This window comes from Malus sylvestris, chromosome 1 (genome assembly GCF_916048215.2).
Source record: "Malus sylvestris chromosome 1, drMalSylv7.2, whole genome shotgun sequence".
NCBI lineage: Eukaryota > Viridiplantae > Streptophyta > Magnoliopsida > Rosales > Rosaceae > Malus > Malus sylvestris.
Genome location: NC_062260.1, coordinates 8001081 through 8020706, shown reverse-complemented (window position 1 = coordinate 8020706; position 19626 = coordinate 8001081). Strand labels below are relative to the sequence as shown.

The 19626-nt window shown below is 39.2% G+C and overlaps 1 protein-coding gene across 1 annotated transcript; it reads right to left on the bottom strand.

Moving 5' to 3' along the window:
- Positions 1 to 14561: 14561 nt before the first annotated feature.
- On the bottom strand, positions 14562 to 17653 carry LOC126582820 (cysteine-rich receptor-like protein kinase 26). The gene is made up of 7 exons (XM_050247071.1): positions 16699 to 17653; positions 16449 to 16574; positions 16180 to 16310; positions 15817 to 16027; positions 15481 to 15718; positions 15214 to 15364; positions 14562 to 15102 (listed from the first exon to the last, which is right to left on the bottom strand). The coding sequence occupies exons 1-7, from the start codon at positions 17609 to 17611 to the stop codon at positions 14743 to 14745; spliced, it is 2130 nt and encodes a 709-aa protein (XP_050103028.1). The 5' UTR covers positions 17612 to 17653; the 3' UTR covers positions 14562 to 14742.
- Between the last annotated feature and the right edge of the window lie 1973 nt (positions 17654 to 19626).

Genomic DNA, 19626 nt, shown 5'->3' with positions numbered 1-19626 from the left:
AGTTGTCATACAACTTGAGTTAATGGGTTTGAATTATCCTTACTCATAAATAATTAAGCCATTTAATTATCCTTACTCATCTCCGTTGTTTCTTCAATCTCTACCTTACTTAGTGTACGATCCATTAGGATCTTATTAGCGAGGTAGTGGGTGATTCAAATCGATTGTGAATTAAAACTTACTTTCAATTCTCCCTTTAGTGATTACACACCTTTAGGGCTTCCACAAACCATGAATGACACCTAGCAGTATGTCATGGCTACCTAAGCTAATCAAAAGAGGTGGAGAACCTATTCAGTTTAGGATTACAATGCAATACAGTCTTTCTCTAATACAATACTCTTGACCATATTGTTTGGTGTGATAGTTTATTCATGTCTACTATCCAATGTGATTTTCTTACTTATATGATTACCTTGAATGTGATTTGGAACGACTTCCTAAATCTCATTTTGGAACGACTTCCTAAATCTCATTCATACTCCGACCAGAGATTCTTAATCATATCATAGAGTATTCTCCATCAAACGGTTTGAAGGTTAGAGATCCCTTGTTGTGCATTCACTTGCCTCTATGGCTAAGTGGCTTAACCCCAACTATGCCGTGGACACCCTCTGATGGAGTGACTTTGACATAGTCAGAGATCAAGGATCTAACAACAAGACAACTATGATGCCTCAGGTCAAAGGACTACATTGCATTATCCCAACCATGAGTTCTCATGTGACATGAGTATGAGAACTCCTTGTTGATTGTGTTCAGTGGACTCATTCTCTATTGAGCACCTACATTCTTGTCTTGGTGTCAATCACACCAATGACTCGAGACCAGTCACTCTCCATAAGAGAAGACATAACACGTACTGATCTTAACGGACTGTCAATGCTCAATTGGCAATCCTATGATCAAGAACGTTTAAGATATGTATACGAAAGATAATGGTATCATGAATCTAACTTCTTTAGATCACATTCTCCCAATTACATATTCCTTGGACTTATCGTTTAAGCATATAACATTTATATGAGACAGATTCAAACAATAATCTTTTCCCTTTATATTAAACTTGATTAGTTTAACATGTGAAATGTCTCTAAAGTATTATCATATGATTGGTTTTAGGGCACATTTCCAATAATGACTACCTGAGCTGGACAACTCCCAGAATTGGCCAAAATAGTTCTTCCACTGGAATAGACTTAGCCAACTGAAGGATTCAATTCCGCGGGATCCCGGGTCTTTAACCGGAAAAGACACTAAGTGCAGGACCCCTGCCCATGAAAGAGTTTGCGTGACAAGATGGTCTGTCCTCGGTGTGCAAATCTTCATGAAGTGGCTTGATTTTAAAATGTTACAATATTAGTTAAGCGACTTGCAGGATCAAAGCTGCGACTCAGAAGGATATGGCCTCTGAGGAGCTATTATGCCTACACCTCACGTCAAAAAATGTCTCCGAGAGCTAGGGATGACACCTAAAGTGGTTACGTGGGTCATCTGCTTATGTAAGTAAGACACCTGGCTGACAACCCGACGGCTAAAATGTTGGAAATGTGCCCTAAAACCAATCATGTGATGATACTTTATGGACATTTCACATGTTAAACTAATCTAGTTTAATATAAAGGGCAAAGATTATTGTTTGAGCCGTCTCATATAAATGTTATATGCTTAAACGATAAAGTCCTAGGAATATGTGATTGGGAGAATGCAATCTAATGAAGTTAGATTCATGAGACCATTCTTTCGTAGACACATCCTAAATGTTCCTGATCATAGGATTGTCAATTGGGCATTGACAGTCCGTTAAGATCAGTACGTACTGTGTCTTCTCTCAGGGAGAGTGACTAGTCTCGAGTCATTGGTGTGTGTGACATCAAGACAAGTACGTAGGTGCTCAATAGAGAATGAGTTCACTGAACGCGATCAACAAAGAGTTCTCATACTCATGTCACATGAGAACTCATGGTTGGGATAATGCAAAGTAGTCCTTTGACCTGAGGCATCACAGTTGTCTTGTGGTTAAGTCCTTGATCTTTGATTATGTCAAACGTCATTCCATTGGAGTGTCCACGGCATCGTTGGGGTTAAGCCACTTAGCCATGGAGGCAAGTGAATGCGCAACAAGGGATCTCTAACCTTCAAACCGTTGGGGGAGAATACTCTATGATATGATTTAGAATCTCTAGCCAGAGTATGAATGAGATTTAGGAATGCGTTCCAAATCACATTCAAGGTAATCATATAAGCACACGAATCACATTGGATAGTAGACATGAATAAATAAACTATCAAACCAAACAATGTGGTCAAGAGTATTGTATTAGAGAAAGACCATATTGCATTTGTAATCCCAAACTGAATAGGTTTTCTCTACCTCTTCTGATTAGCTTGGGTAACCATGATATGCTGCAAGGTGTCACTCATGGTTTGTGGAAGCCCTAAACGTGTGTAATCACTAAAGGGAGAATTGAAAGTAAGTTTCAATTCACAATCGATGTAAAATGGTTTTAATCGCCCACTGCCTCGCTAAAAGGAACCTAATGGATCGCACATCGTGTAAGGTGGAGATTGAAGAAACAATGGAGATGAGTAAGAATGATTAAATGGTTTAATCATTTATTTATGGCAAGGATTAATTAATATGTTAATTAATCAAACGAATAAGTTCGTTAAAGACCTCGGGATAGTTTTGGACCTTAAGGCCCAATGGGCTTCGAACGTCAAACCCATTAACTTAAGTTGTATGACAACTTAATGAATAATGATTCACAAAGGCCCAATTAGTCCAAAATATCCTAATGGCCGGCCATATTGTTTAGGGTAGTGAACTTGGACTTATTTACAAGTTTGCCACTCAAATGAATAAAGGTATAAATATGACTTTATAGCCAAAATTCATTAAGGGTTTTCTTTTGGAGAAAATTGGTGAGAACTTGTCTCTCCATTTCTCTCTAAAGAGGCCGGCCACCTTGGGGGGTGCATCTTGCAATCCCACTACTCCAAGGTCACTCATTTCTTCTCCAATCTCTCCTTGGTGAAGAGACTTAGAGGTTCTCAATTTTGGGAACTTGGAGAAACCTATTCTTCCATCCAAATCCATAGATTTAAGATGCAAAGAATGAAGGCCCTCTCTTTGGGTGATTAGCCTTTGCTTATGCAAAGAGGAATCTACAAAGGTATAAATTTCAACTCACTTTGTTTTGAGTTGAGTTTTGGTTCACCAATCTACTAGGCTTTGAATTTCTTGGTTAATGTTTTGTTTTTAAGTGCATGCAAGCATGTTTCCGCCTTTAATTGTTAATTGCATGCTTATTGATGTTGCTTAAATGAACATGTTTTCACAAAATCATCCTTCATAAAAGCCCAAGGCAGCCCGTAAGCCAAAACTTACACCTGCCATGACTATGCAGACTCGCCTGCTTATTTACAAATAGCATTTTCGGGCGACGGTCTATGGTTTAAGTTTTGTTGGGACAAAGTCAACTGTCACGATTATAGCAACTACGTGGACCTCTTCTGCTTCCTACATGAAGCACGAGTCTAACCGGTGGCTCTATAAGTTAAAAATCTCGCAACATGCCCCAAGAGGGCCCAAAGCGCAAGAAGCCACAAAGTCGAGTGTCACGACTATAGCAGTAGTACGAACCTCTTCTGCTTCTTACGAGAAGCACGAGTCCAGTCGACAGCTCTATAAGTTAAAAATCTCGCAACATGCCCCTGGAGGGCTAAAGCTCATGAAGCTACCTAAGCCAAGATTCACATCTATAGTAGTTACGCGAACTCGCCTGCCTCCTATGGAGACAATGAGTTCGACTGTCGGCTCTATAAGTTAGAAATCCCACATTTCTTCCTTTTGCAGGTAAAGCTCTAGAAGCCCCAAAGCCAAAACTAAAGCCTAAAGTGACCGCATGAGTCAACCACTCTATCGAAGTAGCCAACTCAATTGCCCGTCTTACGGTAAAGTTTGGCAAAATGCCTCAAGCACGCAAGGCTCCCGAAGCCCCAAAGCCAAAACTAAAACCTAAGTGACGACATGGGATCAACTGCTTCGTTGAAGTAGCTTACCCAGCCGCCCGTCCTACAGTAAAGTTTCACAAAAGACATGGCAAAATAAAAGGATGAAGCAAAAACAAGGAAAACTGCTTATTAAATTTCTAGCAAATTGATAAACCGGCTCGAAAGCCAACAAAGTTCAAGCAAAGCATAACAAAAAGGAAAATAAGAAAATTCCTAAGTCTAAGCAAAAAGACTACTCGTTGGCAGCCTGTGCAACCACTGGTTTCTCGACTGCCACACTTTTAGCAGCCGCACCAGCAGCTAAAACTTCCATTAGCTTATCCTCAGCTGCTCCTGCCTGGACTGCCTGACCTTTAGCTGCTCCACCAAAGGCAGCCTCAAACGAGAAATCAGCAGATCAACAGGAGAAATGAAAAAAGTCTCGAAGTCATTCTCAGAAAACTCATAATTAGATGGCCTGCCCTGAAGATGGTCAACATAGCCAAACTTATAGAAATCAGCCAGACAAGAAGTAAGCGTCAATTCATGACCAACTTTCTCATTCTTCAGCTACGCATTCACCTCAACAAGCCCAGTGTGAGCACCCTGCAGCTCATCTTGATCCATTTCCAGGTTTTTGCTAGTAGACAGTGGACCTTGCAGATCCACTTCCTTGGACTCAAGCTTACTGGCAATCTTCTTGAAACGAGACATTTCAGCATGCATGAAGATAAGCTCCTCGTCCTTGGCAACAAACAGATCGTAGCTCCGAATTAACACGCTCAAGGTTCTTGACCAACGAAGAAACACGACTGACTTCATTCTTTACAGCTTCCAACATTGCTTGAGTCGCACTAAGCCTAGCATTCAAATGGGTGACTTCCTGATGAGCTATCTCCAGTTGTAAAGAAGTGTGGGTAGAGACATCAGACCCTTTCAAAACGACGAGTTCAAATTCGAGCTTATCGATCTTCTCAGTAACTGAGCGAAGCTGAGCCACCAACGCCACTTTGGCCTTCCTGATCAATGCGTATAGAATCAACTGCCAGGATCAAAGTCTTATGCATTGTAGCAATCAGGGAGGACCTCCTCAAGTAGGCAGGATGCTTCGCAAATGAGTCTAAGCGGATGACAACTTTCCCAACACCGTCAACAAACTTAGTGCATCCATCGACCTCCTCAAGCAGGTCAGCCTTCAGCAGAGCACAAACCTCAGAAAACTCTCCAGCCTTAGACTCAATAGATCTCTCATAACTGCTTGTGCGAGCAGATTTCCCCTTCTCAGCAGACGAGTCAGTCACGGCAGAAGGATGAGCAGGCCCAGACCTCACATTAGCAGCAGAATCCATTTTTCCGCTCTTCATAGCAACAAGCCTCTCAAAAGTAAAGCCAGATTTAGCTCCTGACGGACGCTTAGATACAAACCCAAACACCGGAGGCACCATCAAACTCTTCCGCTGGGCAAGTCTCTCAACAATGGATGCGGTCACCTTCGGAGCAGCAGGTTTCATAGGCTCAGGCTCAACGGTTATCCTCACCCCTTTGGGGGAAGTTAGATCAATGACAAGCTTCTCGGCAGCAGACGAGTTCCCATGACCAGCAGAAGAAGTCCTTGGATTCTTCTGACCTGAAGGCTCGTAAATAGGTGAGGAAGACCTCTTTTTTCCACCCTTATTGGTAGCAAGCTTTACAGTAGCTATCGGGCAAGCCAATGCCTCGTCTTTTATCCACTTTATCTTTTCCCACGAGGGTAGACCACCCTTTTCTCGACAAAGAAGGCTAACCAACCAACGTCATTCACGATACTCAACAGGAATGCCCAAGGCGACGTGCACTTTCTTCATATCTGCCGAGGTTCTGAGGGTTGAGCCAAACTTCGAATCTACGTAAAGCAAGAAAGACGATCAATAAATTAAAGTCATGGAGCAACTCAATAAAAAACTCAAGTATGACAAGAATGAAGCAGTTCACTTACCACTGATAAAAGTAGTCGAGACAATCAGCTCAAGAGAAGAGTCAGACTCCCACTCTCCACTTACCTCCAAGATATCTCTCGCCCAATCATAGTCATCTTTACTAGAAGCATTGAGAATCCTATAAAGAGACTTCAGCTGCCCCACACCTTCATTGTGGCCAATCTCAAACAAGTACCAGAACACATTTATGGTCAAGCCAAGATTAAAGAACCAGCTCAAGTTTGAGAACCCCACCATCACATGAACTGCATTCGGGGAACACTAAGCAGGCGCGCATTTCATGAAGCAGATCACCTCTTGGGAAAGACGTGGCATGAGGGGAGGCCTGCGTCTCCTTCCCCTTTTTCTTTCACGCCCAGTGCGCCTTAAGGCAAGCCCAGGCCTCTCGACTCAAGTCGCGCACGCAAGAAAGCCAACCCATGCTGGTCTTTCTCCCTATCTTTTCACCTGCATGGGCCCGTGCCCAGCAGTCTTGAAGATCCGACCTTGGCCGATCTCCCCACACCCCAGCGTGCTGATCTCCTCGGCCCGAGCCTAGTTGTCTACTTGGTCCATGCCAGCTGACTTGTGCCGCGCCACCAAGCAGCCCCGAGGCTCCCATGCCGTGTGTTACCCACACCCACGACCCCCGCCAAGCCAATTTTTCAAGTCTCAAGACTCCCAAAAAAATTCAAGAAGAAGAAAATTCAAATGTTTCTTACCTTGGTGTGGCACGGAGAAGAATAACTATAACAAGAGACGACTCTTTGCAATGGCAAGAGAAGAAGAATGCTAGGGGATGGGGAATAAAAATTTCCTCTGGTTTCTCTTCCTTGTTGGAATAATGATTGTTCTCCAAATTTATTTAATCCCCTGCTTAAGGCAGAATTAAATAGGTATTGGGGGCAATTATTTTCCTTTTCCTAGAAGAAGTCTATCTTCCAAACCAAGAAAGAAGATCAAGTTCAAATTGGGAAGCAATTCTACAAGCCTAAGCAACTTCGGATTTTTGTAGGGGCATTTGTGAAGCCTAAAATAATCCCAAATATTCTAGAGGCGAGACGTGGACTTTTATTTCAGAATGACAAGATTGCCCTTAATAAATGGGCAGGCTTCTCAGATGCTCCCACTCGCAGCTCATATCCTTGAAAGACTCAGGAGCTGAACACAACTGCCCCAACTCACCTGCCTTTAATACATTCCTACTTAAAGAATAACTCCAATCAAGTAAGGAATCCTAATTTATTTAAATTAGGATAATTACACCATTATCTCGAGATATTATTTCCTATTTAATATCTTGGGAATATTTAGAGAATATCTCTCCATTAAACATTGTATGGCCTGCCCTAGCCCTATAAATACCCCATATTCTACCAAATTTTCAGAGTAGGTGTGTGAGGCTTTGGTCTCTGATCAAAGGTGTTGATTGTTTTGCAGGTGCATTTTCGTCAAGATTGAAGATGCCAAAAACTTGCATCGACAGACATCATACTGCTAATTAGGACTTATTTTGCAGTTTAATTGTATGATATTATTCTTCTCATCAAGGAGGGAAATATATATTTTACAAGATTGATTTACAAGGGAAGAAACATAAAATAATATCTACTATAATCACATCTTAATTACAAGGACCCAAACAGGCAACTAAACTAATTACAAAAGGTCAACTCTCTCCAACACTCTCCCTCGAGTTGGTGTATAAATGTCATTCATGCCCAACTTGCCGAGAGAGTTGTAGAACGCTTGACTTGCAACAACTTTAGTTAAGATGTCTTCTAATTCATCATCTGACTTTACGAACGAAAATTGAATAAAATTTCCATCCAACGTTTCCTTATCGAAGTGTCTATCAACTTCCACATGTTTCGTACGATTATGCTGGATTGTAGGGATATGATCGGTTTCATTCGGTTCGATTTTTTACCAAAACCTAAACTGGACCAAAACTTCAGTTCGGTTATGTTCGGTTCAATTTTCTTTCTGTTCGGTTTTTAGAAAAGAGTCTTGCATTGGTAGACTAATAATAAGAAAATAGGGAAAGTGGAGAGTGCGATGGTAGTTATATATATACAAGATCATATAAACCAATCCTATTCTATCAACAACCTCAATTGCAAACAAAAATGATCACCGTATCCATTCAAAAAGCAAACAAATAGGGAAGATCTTCCAAGTTGCAAAGCCTTCCAAAACTTTCCTCTATAACTAATGAAATATCCTCCCTAATTGAACAAGTATGCTCCTTAAAAAAGCCTTAGGTTAGTTTCAAACTTGGGAACAAAGTTTCACAAAAGAAACATCATGGACATACATTTATAAAGTGTAAAGAGATTACGTTTGGCTTGGTTCGGTTTCTGAACCTCCAAAACCGAAACCGAACCAATAAGGTTCGGGTTGGTTCTGTTTTTTCTTTTTTGGTTTTTTTTTTCTTTCAGTTTTTTGGTTTCAGTTTGGTGTTCATTCTAGTTTTTTTTCATGTTCAATTTTTTGAACCCACCACTACTGGATTGGATTTTGTGAGATATCAATGGCTGCTTTATTATCAAAACAAATCCGACGCTGACATTGAAGGATACCTGAGTTCCGCTAGTAACCACTAAAACCATAATAGTTCACATACTCATTTTGCCATACCCCTGTATTCCACTTCTGCCCTTGATAAAGACAACTTTTTGTGTCTTACTCCGTCGGGTCACTAAATTTCCTCCCACAAATGTAAAGTATCCAAATGTGGATCGTCGATCAGTAATATTCCTTGCCCAATCTGCATCAGTATAACCTTCTATCCAACGATGACCATTCTTTGAAAACGTTGATGTCTCCACTCGGGGATGACATTAGGTATTGTAGAATGCATTCAGTTGCACCCATGTGAGTATCACTTGGGGAATGCATAAACTGACTAACAACATTTACTGCATATGCAATATTAGGCCTGGTGTGAGATAAGTAGATCAACCTCCCAACTAACCTCTGATAACAATCTTTGTTAGTAGGAACTTAATCAGGGTGCACACCAAGATGGTGATTTTGGAGTATGAGGGTGTCAATTGGTTTACAGTCAAGCATTCCAGTTTCGGCTAACAAGTCCAAAACATATTTTCTTTAAGATAGAAATATACTCAATATAAATCGAGCTACTTCTATACCCAAGAAATATTTCAATCCACAAAAATCTTTCATCTCGAACCTGATTGCTAAATAATCTTTTAGTCTTGAGATTTCCTCTTTATCATCACCTGTAACAATCATATTATCTATATAGATAATGAGTGCCGTCAATTTACCCATTTGACGTTTCAAGAAAAGTGTATGATCGGAATTGCTCTGCCTGAACCCATACTTCTTCATGGTCGTCCGGAACCTACCAAACCATGCTTGAGTTGATTGTTTTAATCTATACAATGCCTTATTCAACTTGCACATTGTTCTAAGTAGTGAAACCGATGCGTATCTAGGCTGAAGATCCATGAACACTTCTTTCTTAAGATTGCCATGTAAGAAAGTAATATTCTTACCGTATTAATCTTCAATACTGGGCAAATGTTTCTATATAATTAACACCATACGTCTGAGTGTTGGCCACCAATCGTGGTCTCTATAGCTTTATGGACCCATCGACTTTGTACTTGATGATGTATACCCATTTACATCCAACCGTTTTCTTTCATCGTGGTAGCGGAACTAAATCCCACGTTTGATTTTTCTAAAGTGCATCAATTTTTTCCTCCATTGCCTTGGTCCATTGATCGTCAAATAGTGCCTTCTTCAATGAACTTGGTGTGCTATCATTGGATATTTGTTGTACAACGGCCTCGTCGGGTTCTAATAATTTATGTGATGACACATAGTTGGCAATGGGATACATATAGCCTTTCGTTGTTCTTAGTAAGTATCGATTAGGTGGCTTTCCTCGGTTCTGCCTGAAAGGTAACTGATAATTTGGAACATTGAATACATAAGCAGGGATAGTAGAGCTTACCTCAGGAATATTCTCAAGAGTATGGTCATCTGGTGGTACTATATTTGGAGATGAAGGGAAGTAGTATTAGTAGAAGTCCAAAAAACTGCAGGTGCCAGCACTATTGCTGTGGGTGGTGAGAGCACTGTTGTCGTGCTTGCTGCTTGTTCTGTGGGTAGCGTTGCAGTTGTTGTTGGCTGGGCTGGCAGTGCATCAGCTACTATCTCAGCTGATAGTGGTGAATGGAAAATTTGTGAAAACTAGTTCCTTTGAGCAACATCTATGCATGCAATTAACACTTAAAAGGCAAAATCATGCTTATATGCACTCAAAAACAAAACTTTACCCATGAAATTCAAGGCCTAGTAGTTGTGGTAAACCAAGACTCAACTCAAATCTTAAAGAAAAGAGTTAAGAAACTTTTATACCTTTGAAGCACCTCTTTGCTTAGCAAAGGATATTCACCCATGTGAGGGCCTTCTTTCCTTAGTCTTCTTGCTCCTTGACTCCATAGATGTGGATGGAGGAACTTTGCTTCTTGGCTTTATGACTTCTTGGATGGATGAAGGAATGGATTCTCCAAGTTCCCAAAATATGGAACCTCTAAGTCTCCACACCAAGAAGAGCATTGAGGAAGAGATGAGTGACCTAGAGGAAGGAAGATTGCTAGCTATTTTCCTCTAGGGTGGCCGGCCTCCTAAGAGAAGAGAGGGCATTGAGTTCTCATCTTTTCTCTCTAGAAAACCCTAATGAACTTTTGCTATAAAGTCCTCTATATAGTCACTTCACTTAAGTGACAAAAAGAACCAAAACCCATTCATTTACAATATGGTCGGCCTTCAAAAGGCTTTGGGCTGTTTGGGCCCTTTTGAGTCTCTAGTTATTAAGTTGTCAAACAACTTACTTAAGCTAATGGGCTTGATGGTTCTAAGCCCAATGGGTCGTGAGGTCGAATAATTACTCAAAATCTAAAACGAATTTATTCATTTGATTAATTAATCCTAGTCATAAATAATTAAACCATTTAATTATCCTTACTCATCTCCGTTGTTTGTTCAATCTCTACCTTACACGGTGTACGATCCATTAGGTTCCTTTTTGCGAGGCAGTGGGCGATTAGAACTCTTCAAATCGATTGTAAATTGAAACATACTTTCAATTTTCTCTTTAGTGATTATACACTTTTATGGCTTCCACAAACCATGAGTGACACCTAGCAGTATATCATGGCTACCCAAACTAATAAAAAAAGGTGGAGAACCTATTCAGTTTAGGATTACAATGCAATACGGTCTTTCTTTAATACAATACTTTTGACCATATTGTTTGGTTTGATAGTTTATTCATGTCTACTACCAATGTGATTCTTTTCTTTATATGATTACCTTGAATGTGATTTGGAACGACTTCCTAAATCTCATTCATACTTTGGCCAGAGATTCTTAATCATATCATAGAGTATTCTCCGTCAAACGGTTTGAAGGTTAGAGATCTCTTGTTGTGCATTCACTTGCCTCCATGGCTAAGTGGCTTAACCCCCAACTATGTCGTGGACACCCCTTGACGGAGTGACTTTGACATAGTCAAAGATCAAGGGCCTAACCATAAGACAACTATGATGCCTCAGGTCAAAAGACTACTTTGCATTATCCCAACCATGAGTTCTCATGTGACATGAGTATGAGAACTCCTTGTTCATCGCGTTCAGTGGACTTATTCTCTATTAAGCACCTACATGCTTGTCTTGGTATCAGTCACACCAATGACTCGAGACCAGTCACTTTCCCTAAGAGAATACATAGCATGTATTGATCTTAATGGACTGTCAATGCCCAATTGGCAATCCTATGATAAAAAACGTTTAGGATATGTATACGAAAATGAATGGTCTCATGAATCTAACTTCTTTAGATCACATTCTCCCAATTACATATTCCTTGGACTTATTTTTTAAGCATATAACATTTATATGAGACGGCTTTAAACAATAATCTTTGCCTTTTATATTAAACTTGATTAGTTTAACATGTGAAATGTCCGTAAAGTATCATCATATGATTGACTTTAGGGCACATTTCCAACAAGTGGTAGCGGAAGATCGGTGGTGGCAGCCATGGTCTAATCTTGCTCGTCATTCGATGTCTTCCCCAGAAAAGTAAGGTTGGAAGGAGCTGAAGAGTAGTACATCTCAGGCTCTAAGAAAGTGACATCCATGGTAATATACATCCATCGTGAAAGGGGTGGTAACAACGGTACCCTTTTTTATGTATTCCATACCCCATAAAAAAATGACAGAGAACACACGGGTCATGTTTCGTCCGTTGATTCTTATGAAGACGAACAAATGCAACACACCCAAGAAGAGCAGGGAACATGCGTCTTAATTAATAGAGACTGAGCCATTTCTAATAGATGGCAATTTTTGCGCTCAGCCACCCCATTCTGTTGAGGAATCTGACGGCAAGGAGTTTCGTGAAAGATTTCGTGATTAGTCAAATAATGTGTAAAATCATTATTAACATATTCACCGCCATTATCCGAACACAAAATCTAGTTTTTAGTAGAAAACTATGTTTGAACCATGGTGTGGAATGTCTTAAAAGCCAAAAACACATCACTTTTATGCTTAAGAAGGTATAACCATGTCATCCGTGTGCAATTGTCTATGAAAGTCACAAACCACCTAATGCTAGATAAAGTAGTAATTGGGGATGGCCCCTAAACATCCAAATGAATAAGTATAAAAAACATGGTGACTATTTGCAAGTACGCAAGTGTCACATTTAAAGTCTGAAACAGAACAACCAACAAATAAATTTGAAAACAAATGTTGTAAATAACTGAAAGACGGATGACCCAAACAGTGATGTCATAACCAAATTTGATGTCGCTTGTGATCAATGGCTTCTTGGGCTAGATTAACTCGGCATGTACTAACATCATCCAAAAAATGGAGATCCCCCTCTTAATACACAACCAATTGTCTCATTTGTGAGAATATCTTGAATAAGATAAAATTTGGAATATATTAGCACACAACAATTAGTGTATGATGCAAATAGAGGGTGGGTATAAGGTGTACAGTGCCAACGGCAGTCACGGTGAGGTGACACCATTAGCATTAGTAATATTACGTCGAAGGTAACTGTATCACATGCTAAATTAGAGGGGTCATAAGTCATATGGTCCGTGGCACCGAAGTCGATGATCCAACCGGACTAAGTATCATCACATTCATACTAAAAGCATGACCACAATTACCTAAGGACTCCGGAGATACATCAGAAGAACTAGACACAGGAGGAGGATCATCCTATGATATCTAAGATAATTGGGAAACTGAGGTTACAAGATTGGCTTGCCCAAGCTTGGCTTGCTTGTCTCGTTCTCATTGTTTCTGAAGTTTCAATGGTTCCCACTAGTTAGGATAGCCATGCAATTGAAAGCAATTGTCACGGTCGTGCTTTTCACTACCACAGTAGGTACAACTACCAACCCAGCCTAATGGTTTACGACAAGGAGGGCGGGGGCCTATGGTGGGCTGTGAGGCCGTCTTGGCAGTAAAGAGTAAGCCCTATGCTGGGTTCGAGGTTGTAGCAAGCGCTACAGTTTTATGCTGGGTGTAGGCAGCTTCTCTGGGGTGGTTAGATAATGTGGTGCCGTGGCTCGTGCTGTAGGCCGAACCACCATCGCTACCCCACTTAGCAGTTATCCTACAATGTTCATAACAGCATGTCGCATCGTTTCCCGTCAAACATAGGCAAAAGTTTGTTAACTAGAAGGGAGGGGGCTCAATTCATAGAATATCACTATGAATTTTATCAAACATCTCATCCAATCCTGCAAGCAAAGTATACACCCGATTCATTTGAACAATTTTATTATAAATTTCAATATCAGTACCGCACTTCATTGGATTGGGTCAACGATAATCAATCTCTTGCCACAAAGATTGAAGATCATTATAGTATGTCTCCATCGATCGTTCGTCTTGCCTTATGCGAGAGGCCTTGCAAATAAGATCGTATACTTGAGATATATTGGAGCCATCATAGTATGAGTGAGTAACCGCATCCCACACCTCTTTTACAATTAGTAGTAGAAGAAAATATCCAATTAAATTGGGTTCCATAGAATTGATAAGCCAACCTTCATGATGGCGTTCTCCGTACGCCATTTGGTGAAGACCGGATTGTCGGTAGGGGTTGGGGATTACTCCCAAACAAGTAGCCCAACTTGTCTTTGCCAGCAACAAACATCTCAAAATTTTGAGACCAAACTCCATAATTGGCACCATTGAGCTTGATACCAATTGAAGCCGTAGAAGAATCAAGATGAACAATTTGTGTAACAACTTGTGGTAGAGATGGGGTATGATTCATGGTAGGGTTAGTTAGGGTAGTAGTGTTTAGGATAGAGGTAGTATCGGTTAGGATGGGGATTTTGATTTCACCTTGGAGTGGTAGTAGGTTCTTCATGGGAGGGCTGGGTTTGCTTAAGGGAACGGGCAGAGCAAAAATCCTAGGATCTTTGCTTTAATACCATGCTAATTAGGACTTATTTTGAGGTTTAATTGTATGATGTTATTCTTCTCACCAAGAGAAATATATACTGTACAAGATTGATTTACAAGGGAAGAAACATAAAATAATATCTACCCTAATCACATCCTGATTATAAGGACCCAAACGGGCAACTAAACTAATTACAAAAGGTCAACTCTCTCCAACACATGCACCATCCATAAAGAATAAAAATGAATTACAAAAATACTAAAACTCCAAATACATTATAATTTCATAAATCAATTTCAATCTTGAAGCTCTATCGAGGATATGTTTCACTTAATATGGAAACCTCATGTTCCGGTACTTTGACGGAGCTGCTTTTGGAATATTGATCCGACTTTGTCACCCCTGAGTAATTCTCCCATCCTCGTGACTCAGACAATTCTGTTCCGCCGCTGCTATGCATAAAAAATGCTGGTTGCGAGGGCACTGGGAGAGTAAGAGAGTAGCTATTCAGCATCATAATAACCGACGCCATGGTTGGTCTATCACCCATATTTTCTTGCACGCATAATAGTCCGATGTGGATGCATCTCATTATTTCATTTCTCGAACCAGTCTTCAGTGTCGGATCTATTAGATTTGATGCTGTCCCGTCTCTCCAACTCCTCCATGCCTGCAATGATTTGTGAATTAATTTGCAGAGATAATCAGTGATAACATTTGTTTAGTTCTGTTGCACTCAATTGTATCAATACATAGAGTTTATATAAATATATTCACTTACGAAGTTTATAAGATCTTCCACGCTATCTCCATGACGGAAAAAATTGTTTTTCTGCCCGCTTACTATCTCTAGAACTAACACACCAAAACTATAAACATCAGACTTAACAGAAAAGTGTCCGTGCATTGCATACTCTGGAGCCATATACCCGCTACATATAAACAAGAAAAGGGTCAAGTTTCATCAACATAAATGGAAACTTAGGAAATTATGACAAACAAACACTGCTATAACATAAGCCCCCGAGGCAGTTAAGTGCATTCTTACTAGGTCCCCACAATTCGACTAGTATTGCCTTGAGTTTGATCAAGCACAAATAACCTTGCCATGCCAAAATCTGAAATTTTGGGGTTCATTTCTTCATCGATTAAGATGTTACTAGCTTTGAGATCACGATGAATAATTCTAAGACGAGAGTCTTCATGGAGGTAAAGGATCCCTCGAGCAGTCCCTACTATAATTTTGTAGCGCCTATCCCAATCCAGTTGTGCACGCTTTGTTGTGTCTACATATTCGTGCAAAAGAAAGACGGAATTGGAATTATCAATAGAAAAATTAATTTAGGAAAAGTTCAGAGAGTATAAAGCATAATTCCAGACATACCGAATATGATGTGATCGAGACTTGCGTTGGGGACAAATTCATAGACAAGAAGCCTTTCGTTTCCTTTTAAGCAGAAACCTAAAAGTCTAACTAAATTCCGGTGTTGAAGTTTGGCGACTAGCAAAACTTCATTTTTGAATTCTAAATCTCCTTGTCCAGAATTCGTAGAGAGCCTTTTCACAGCTATATCTTCTCCATTGGAAAGCTTACCCTGAAAAAATAAATTTATCAGAAAAAATAAATTATCATTAAAAAAATGAGATAAGTTTCATTCAAGAAATATGAAATTTAGCTTGGCACATAATTTATATAGTTTTTCATATATGTGTGTGTGTGTATTTCGAAACAATGATGTATGGTTACCCTGTAAACAGGACCAAATCCACCCTGTCCGAGTTTATTTTCTTCACAAAAGTCCTCTGTGGCAACCCTAATGGTGCTAAAGTCGAATTGCAAGGACTCCGCAGATCTAATTTCATCTGTATCGTCACCCCCTGATGAACAATTTAACAAGAAAACTGTATAAGATCATTGTTTAAAATGTTCGTTGTTTATGGAGTAGAGATGCAACATGGTGAACTCTAAATGTTCGTAATTAATTACTTTTGTTTCATTACCGGAAAGTAACTTACTAGTTTCAAGCTTTTTCTTTGTTCTCCTTACTCTTAAACAAACGAAGATGAATATAATTAGTACTAGAGCAACAACAATTGGCACAATGATAATGATGACAGTCCGAGATGTGTTATTCTTCGATCCTGCAAAAACCCGAAATCTTTTTAATTAATCAAACCATAATTTGGATATATTTAACGTAGTACATATTTTCTACTAAAGCATCATAATATATGTAGATATTTACATATCAATATATACATGTACCTCCTGAATTTGTGTTGTTGGTTGACGATGGAGGAGGACTTGGTGGCGATGAGGGCAATGGTGCCACAGTTGTAGGATCGTATAAGCGATAGATCTCGTACCTAACATTACAGCTGGGTTTAACAACCCTACCACCTTGCTTCGCCTCACAACAATTTGTGATTTCTGCCACAGCGCGAGCCAAGCAATCAGAGCAGTCTAGCTCGGACAAATCCGGCGTGCACTGCACAAGTCCATATATTGGTTGGAAATTGGGAGCTGTTGTTGACCCTACTGCAAACTTACGAAGCGAACCATTCGCTGCAGCTTGACTACTTAAGTCATCCATCAGCTTCCTTAGCTCTTGAAAAAACCCGTCAACACCTGACGTTATGTTTTGTGTGTTCGACAACCAGAAAGAAGGGGAGTCTTCCATGATGCCGTAGATGGAATGGTTTGAGTACCGCAGCATGCACTCATCGTAATAGCCAAAAACTTCTTTCTGGTTGGGACAAACCTCTGTGATCTTTTGTGTAGAGTTTTTGAGGCAGCTATGGCAAACGTCCGCCTCAACGTCTCCTCTGCAAAGCGCGATTGCATGAACCTGGTCGGAGTTTTGGCCGTAGGATGAGTTGTAGAAGCCGTAGCCGTTGCCGTTGTTAGAGGGTGAAGAAAGGGAGGAGAGAAGGGTGTTGAGGTTTGTTTGGTAGGTACTACTGGTGGTGTAGTTACCTTTCTCATTAAAACATTCAACACCTTGAACATCTGGCTGAGCAATGACTTGAATAGTAACGAGCAACAGAAGTGGACAAGGGAAGAACAGAAATCTTGAGCAGACCTTTAATGGCGCCATGGTGTTTGTAAATAATTTTGGTGCCAAATATTTTGTTTCAGGACATATCGTTTTTTTTTTTTTTTTGGAAACACAGGACATATCGTTTTATACAAGGAAAGTAAAAGAAGTCGGCGCTTAAAGATTTGGTATAGTATTGGTGGGGTGGGTAGATAAATATTGTTCAACATAGAATCATATCACTGCGCAACTTTATGCATAAATAAATACTGTTCAACGATGCAGAATTTTCAGACGGTTTCTATTGTAATTGAGGGCCTATAACTTTTTATTCTAATCCTAAGAAAAGTCCCTTATTAAACTTAATCAATTTTTTTAATAAACGATATTATCTACACAAAGTGTATGGGTGGAGGAGTGTGCTAAATCTCTCAATGAGCTAGCTATAATAATGTGATTCAAAATCACTTTTGATAAGAATTGAACATAAAAATCTCTCACTTATAAATGAAAAAGAATATTACTAAATTATAGTACTAATTGACTAAACTTAATGAATTAAAACCTAGTGATGTAATTATTTCGTTTTTAGTTTGACTACGATGCCTAAACTAGATTTAACTGGACGAATCACAAGCTATAGGTTTTTTGGGTAAGAATAGTTCGTCTTCGTACAAAGCAGATATGGATGCAGTCAATACTGGGCAGCTAATCAAATTGTTTCTTTGATTGTTTTAATTTGATTGTTTTAATTAATTAAAACGTAGATAGCAAAGCGACAGGCAGTGCTAGTATATAATTTTATATTAAAGGAGTAGCTAATTGAATATTAATCCGACCAGGAAAAAGATGCTCATCATATTAATAAACAATCGATTTGATTGAAACGGGAGTGGTGGCTGAGGAAGGTAAGAATTCTTCTCTTCTTTCTTAAACAAAACTTGATTGCCTGAATTTTCCTGGTCAATTCGTGTTTTATTAACGCGTGATCTTGGTCAATGGAAACGAAACTTCTATCAAGATAAATTAAGGAAACAAGATAAGGTGATCATATACGTTCCTAGAATTTAATAAATTTCCATGAGAAAAAAACTGCTGTAAATTAATGCATGAACAGATTGGAGAAAAAATCAAGTGACCATCTTCTTCTAAATATAAAGCATACGTCCAGGGAGGGCTCCATGGTATTTTCCTGAATTCTCGTTTCGTCCAGGGAGGGCTCCATCTGCCTATAACTTTTTAGAGAAAAATATGTTATTCATATATCGGTGGTATTTTCGCTCGACGATTTGCTTCAGCCATGACTTATTGCTTCTTCATCGTTATTCTTCAGGCTTCTTCTTCAATTGGTTTAGTTTTTCTTTTATAGGTGTGATATTCATACATCATTTTTTACTTCTCTAAGGTATAAAATATCGATGATATCGGAAATATCGGTAGTCCAAAAACACGGAAATTTCGATGGAAATATCGGGATATTATCGATATCGATAAAAATTGAATAAAAACCACGGAAATTGTAAGAAAAACTTGGAAATTTTTATTGAAACTTTGCAGGATGTTTATATAGTCAATTATCTATTAGTTTATCACAAAAAATTAGAAGGAAATGCATTGCATGATAGATATAACTGATTTAAGTTGATTATATAGCAAGCTGACAAACATTGTGAGTGTAGAAAATATGTAGTAATTAATTAAAGAAGTTTAAACACACCATAATCATTTATATATAATGAATTAGTACAATATTTTACATTTATACATTGCATGGTAAGATACATGAGTGACTTAGTAAGGTCTAAAATATCGATGATATCGGAAATATCGGTAGTCCAAAAACACGGAAATTTCGATGGAAATATCAGGATATTATGAATATTTTAGACTATGCTTCTCTCACACATTTTTAATTTTCGATCGTCGAATAAGATGAATTGAAGAAGATCAAATCACAGAAATTAACAAAGGGTGTGAAAGAGGTAAAAATGGGTGTGTGGATAGCACACCCCTTTCTTTTATATCTTGAATCTTTGTGAAATTGAATGTGAGTTTTGTGATCTGAATCATATCGAAGTTTTCGATTGTTTGTTGATTTTGAGGGCTTGAAGTCTTTATTGAGTAGTTAAGTTTTGTGTTGGCACCAAAGGTTTGTG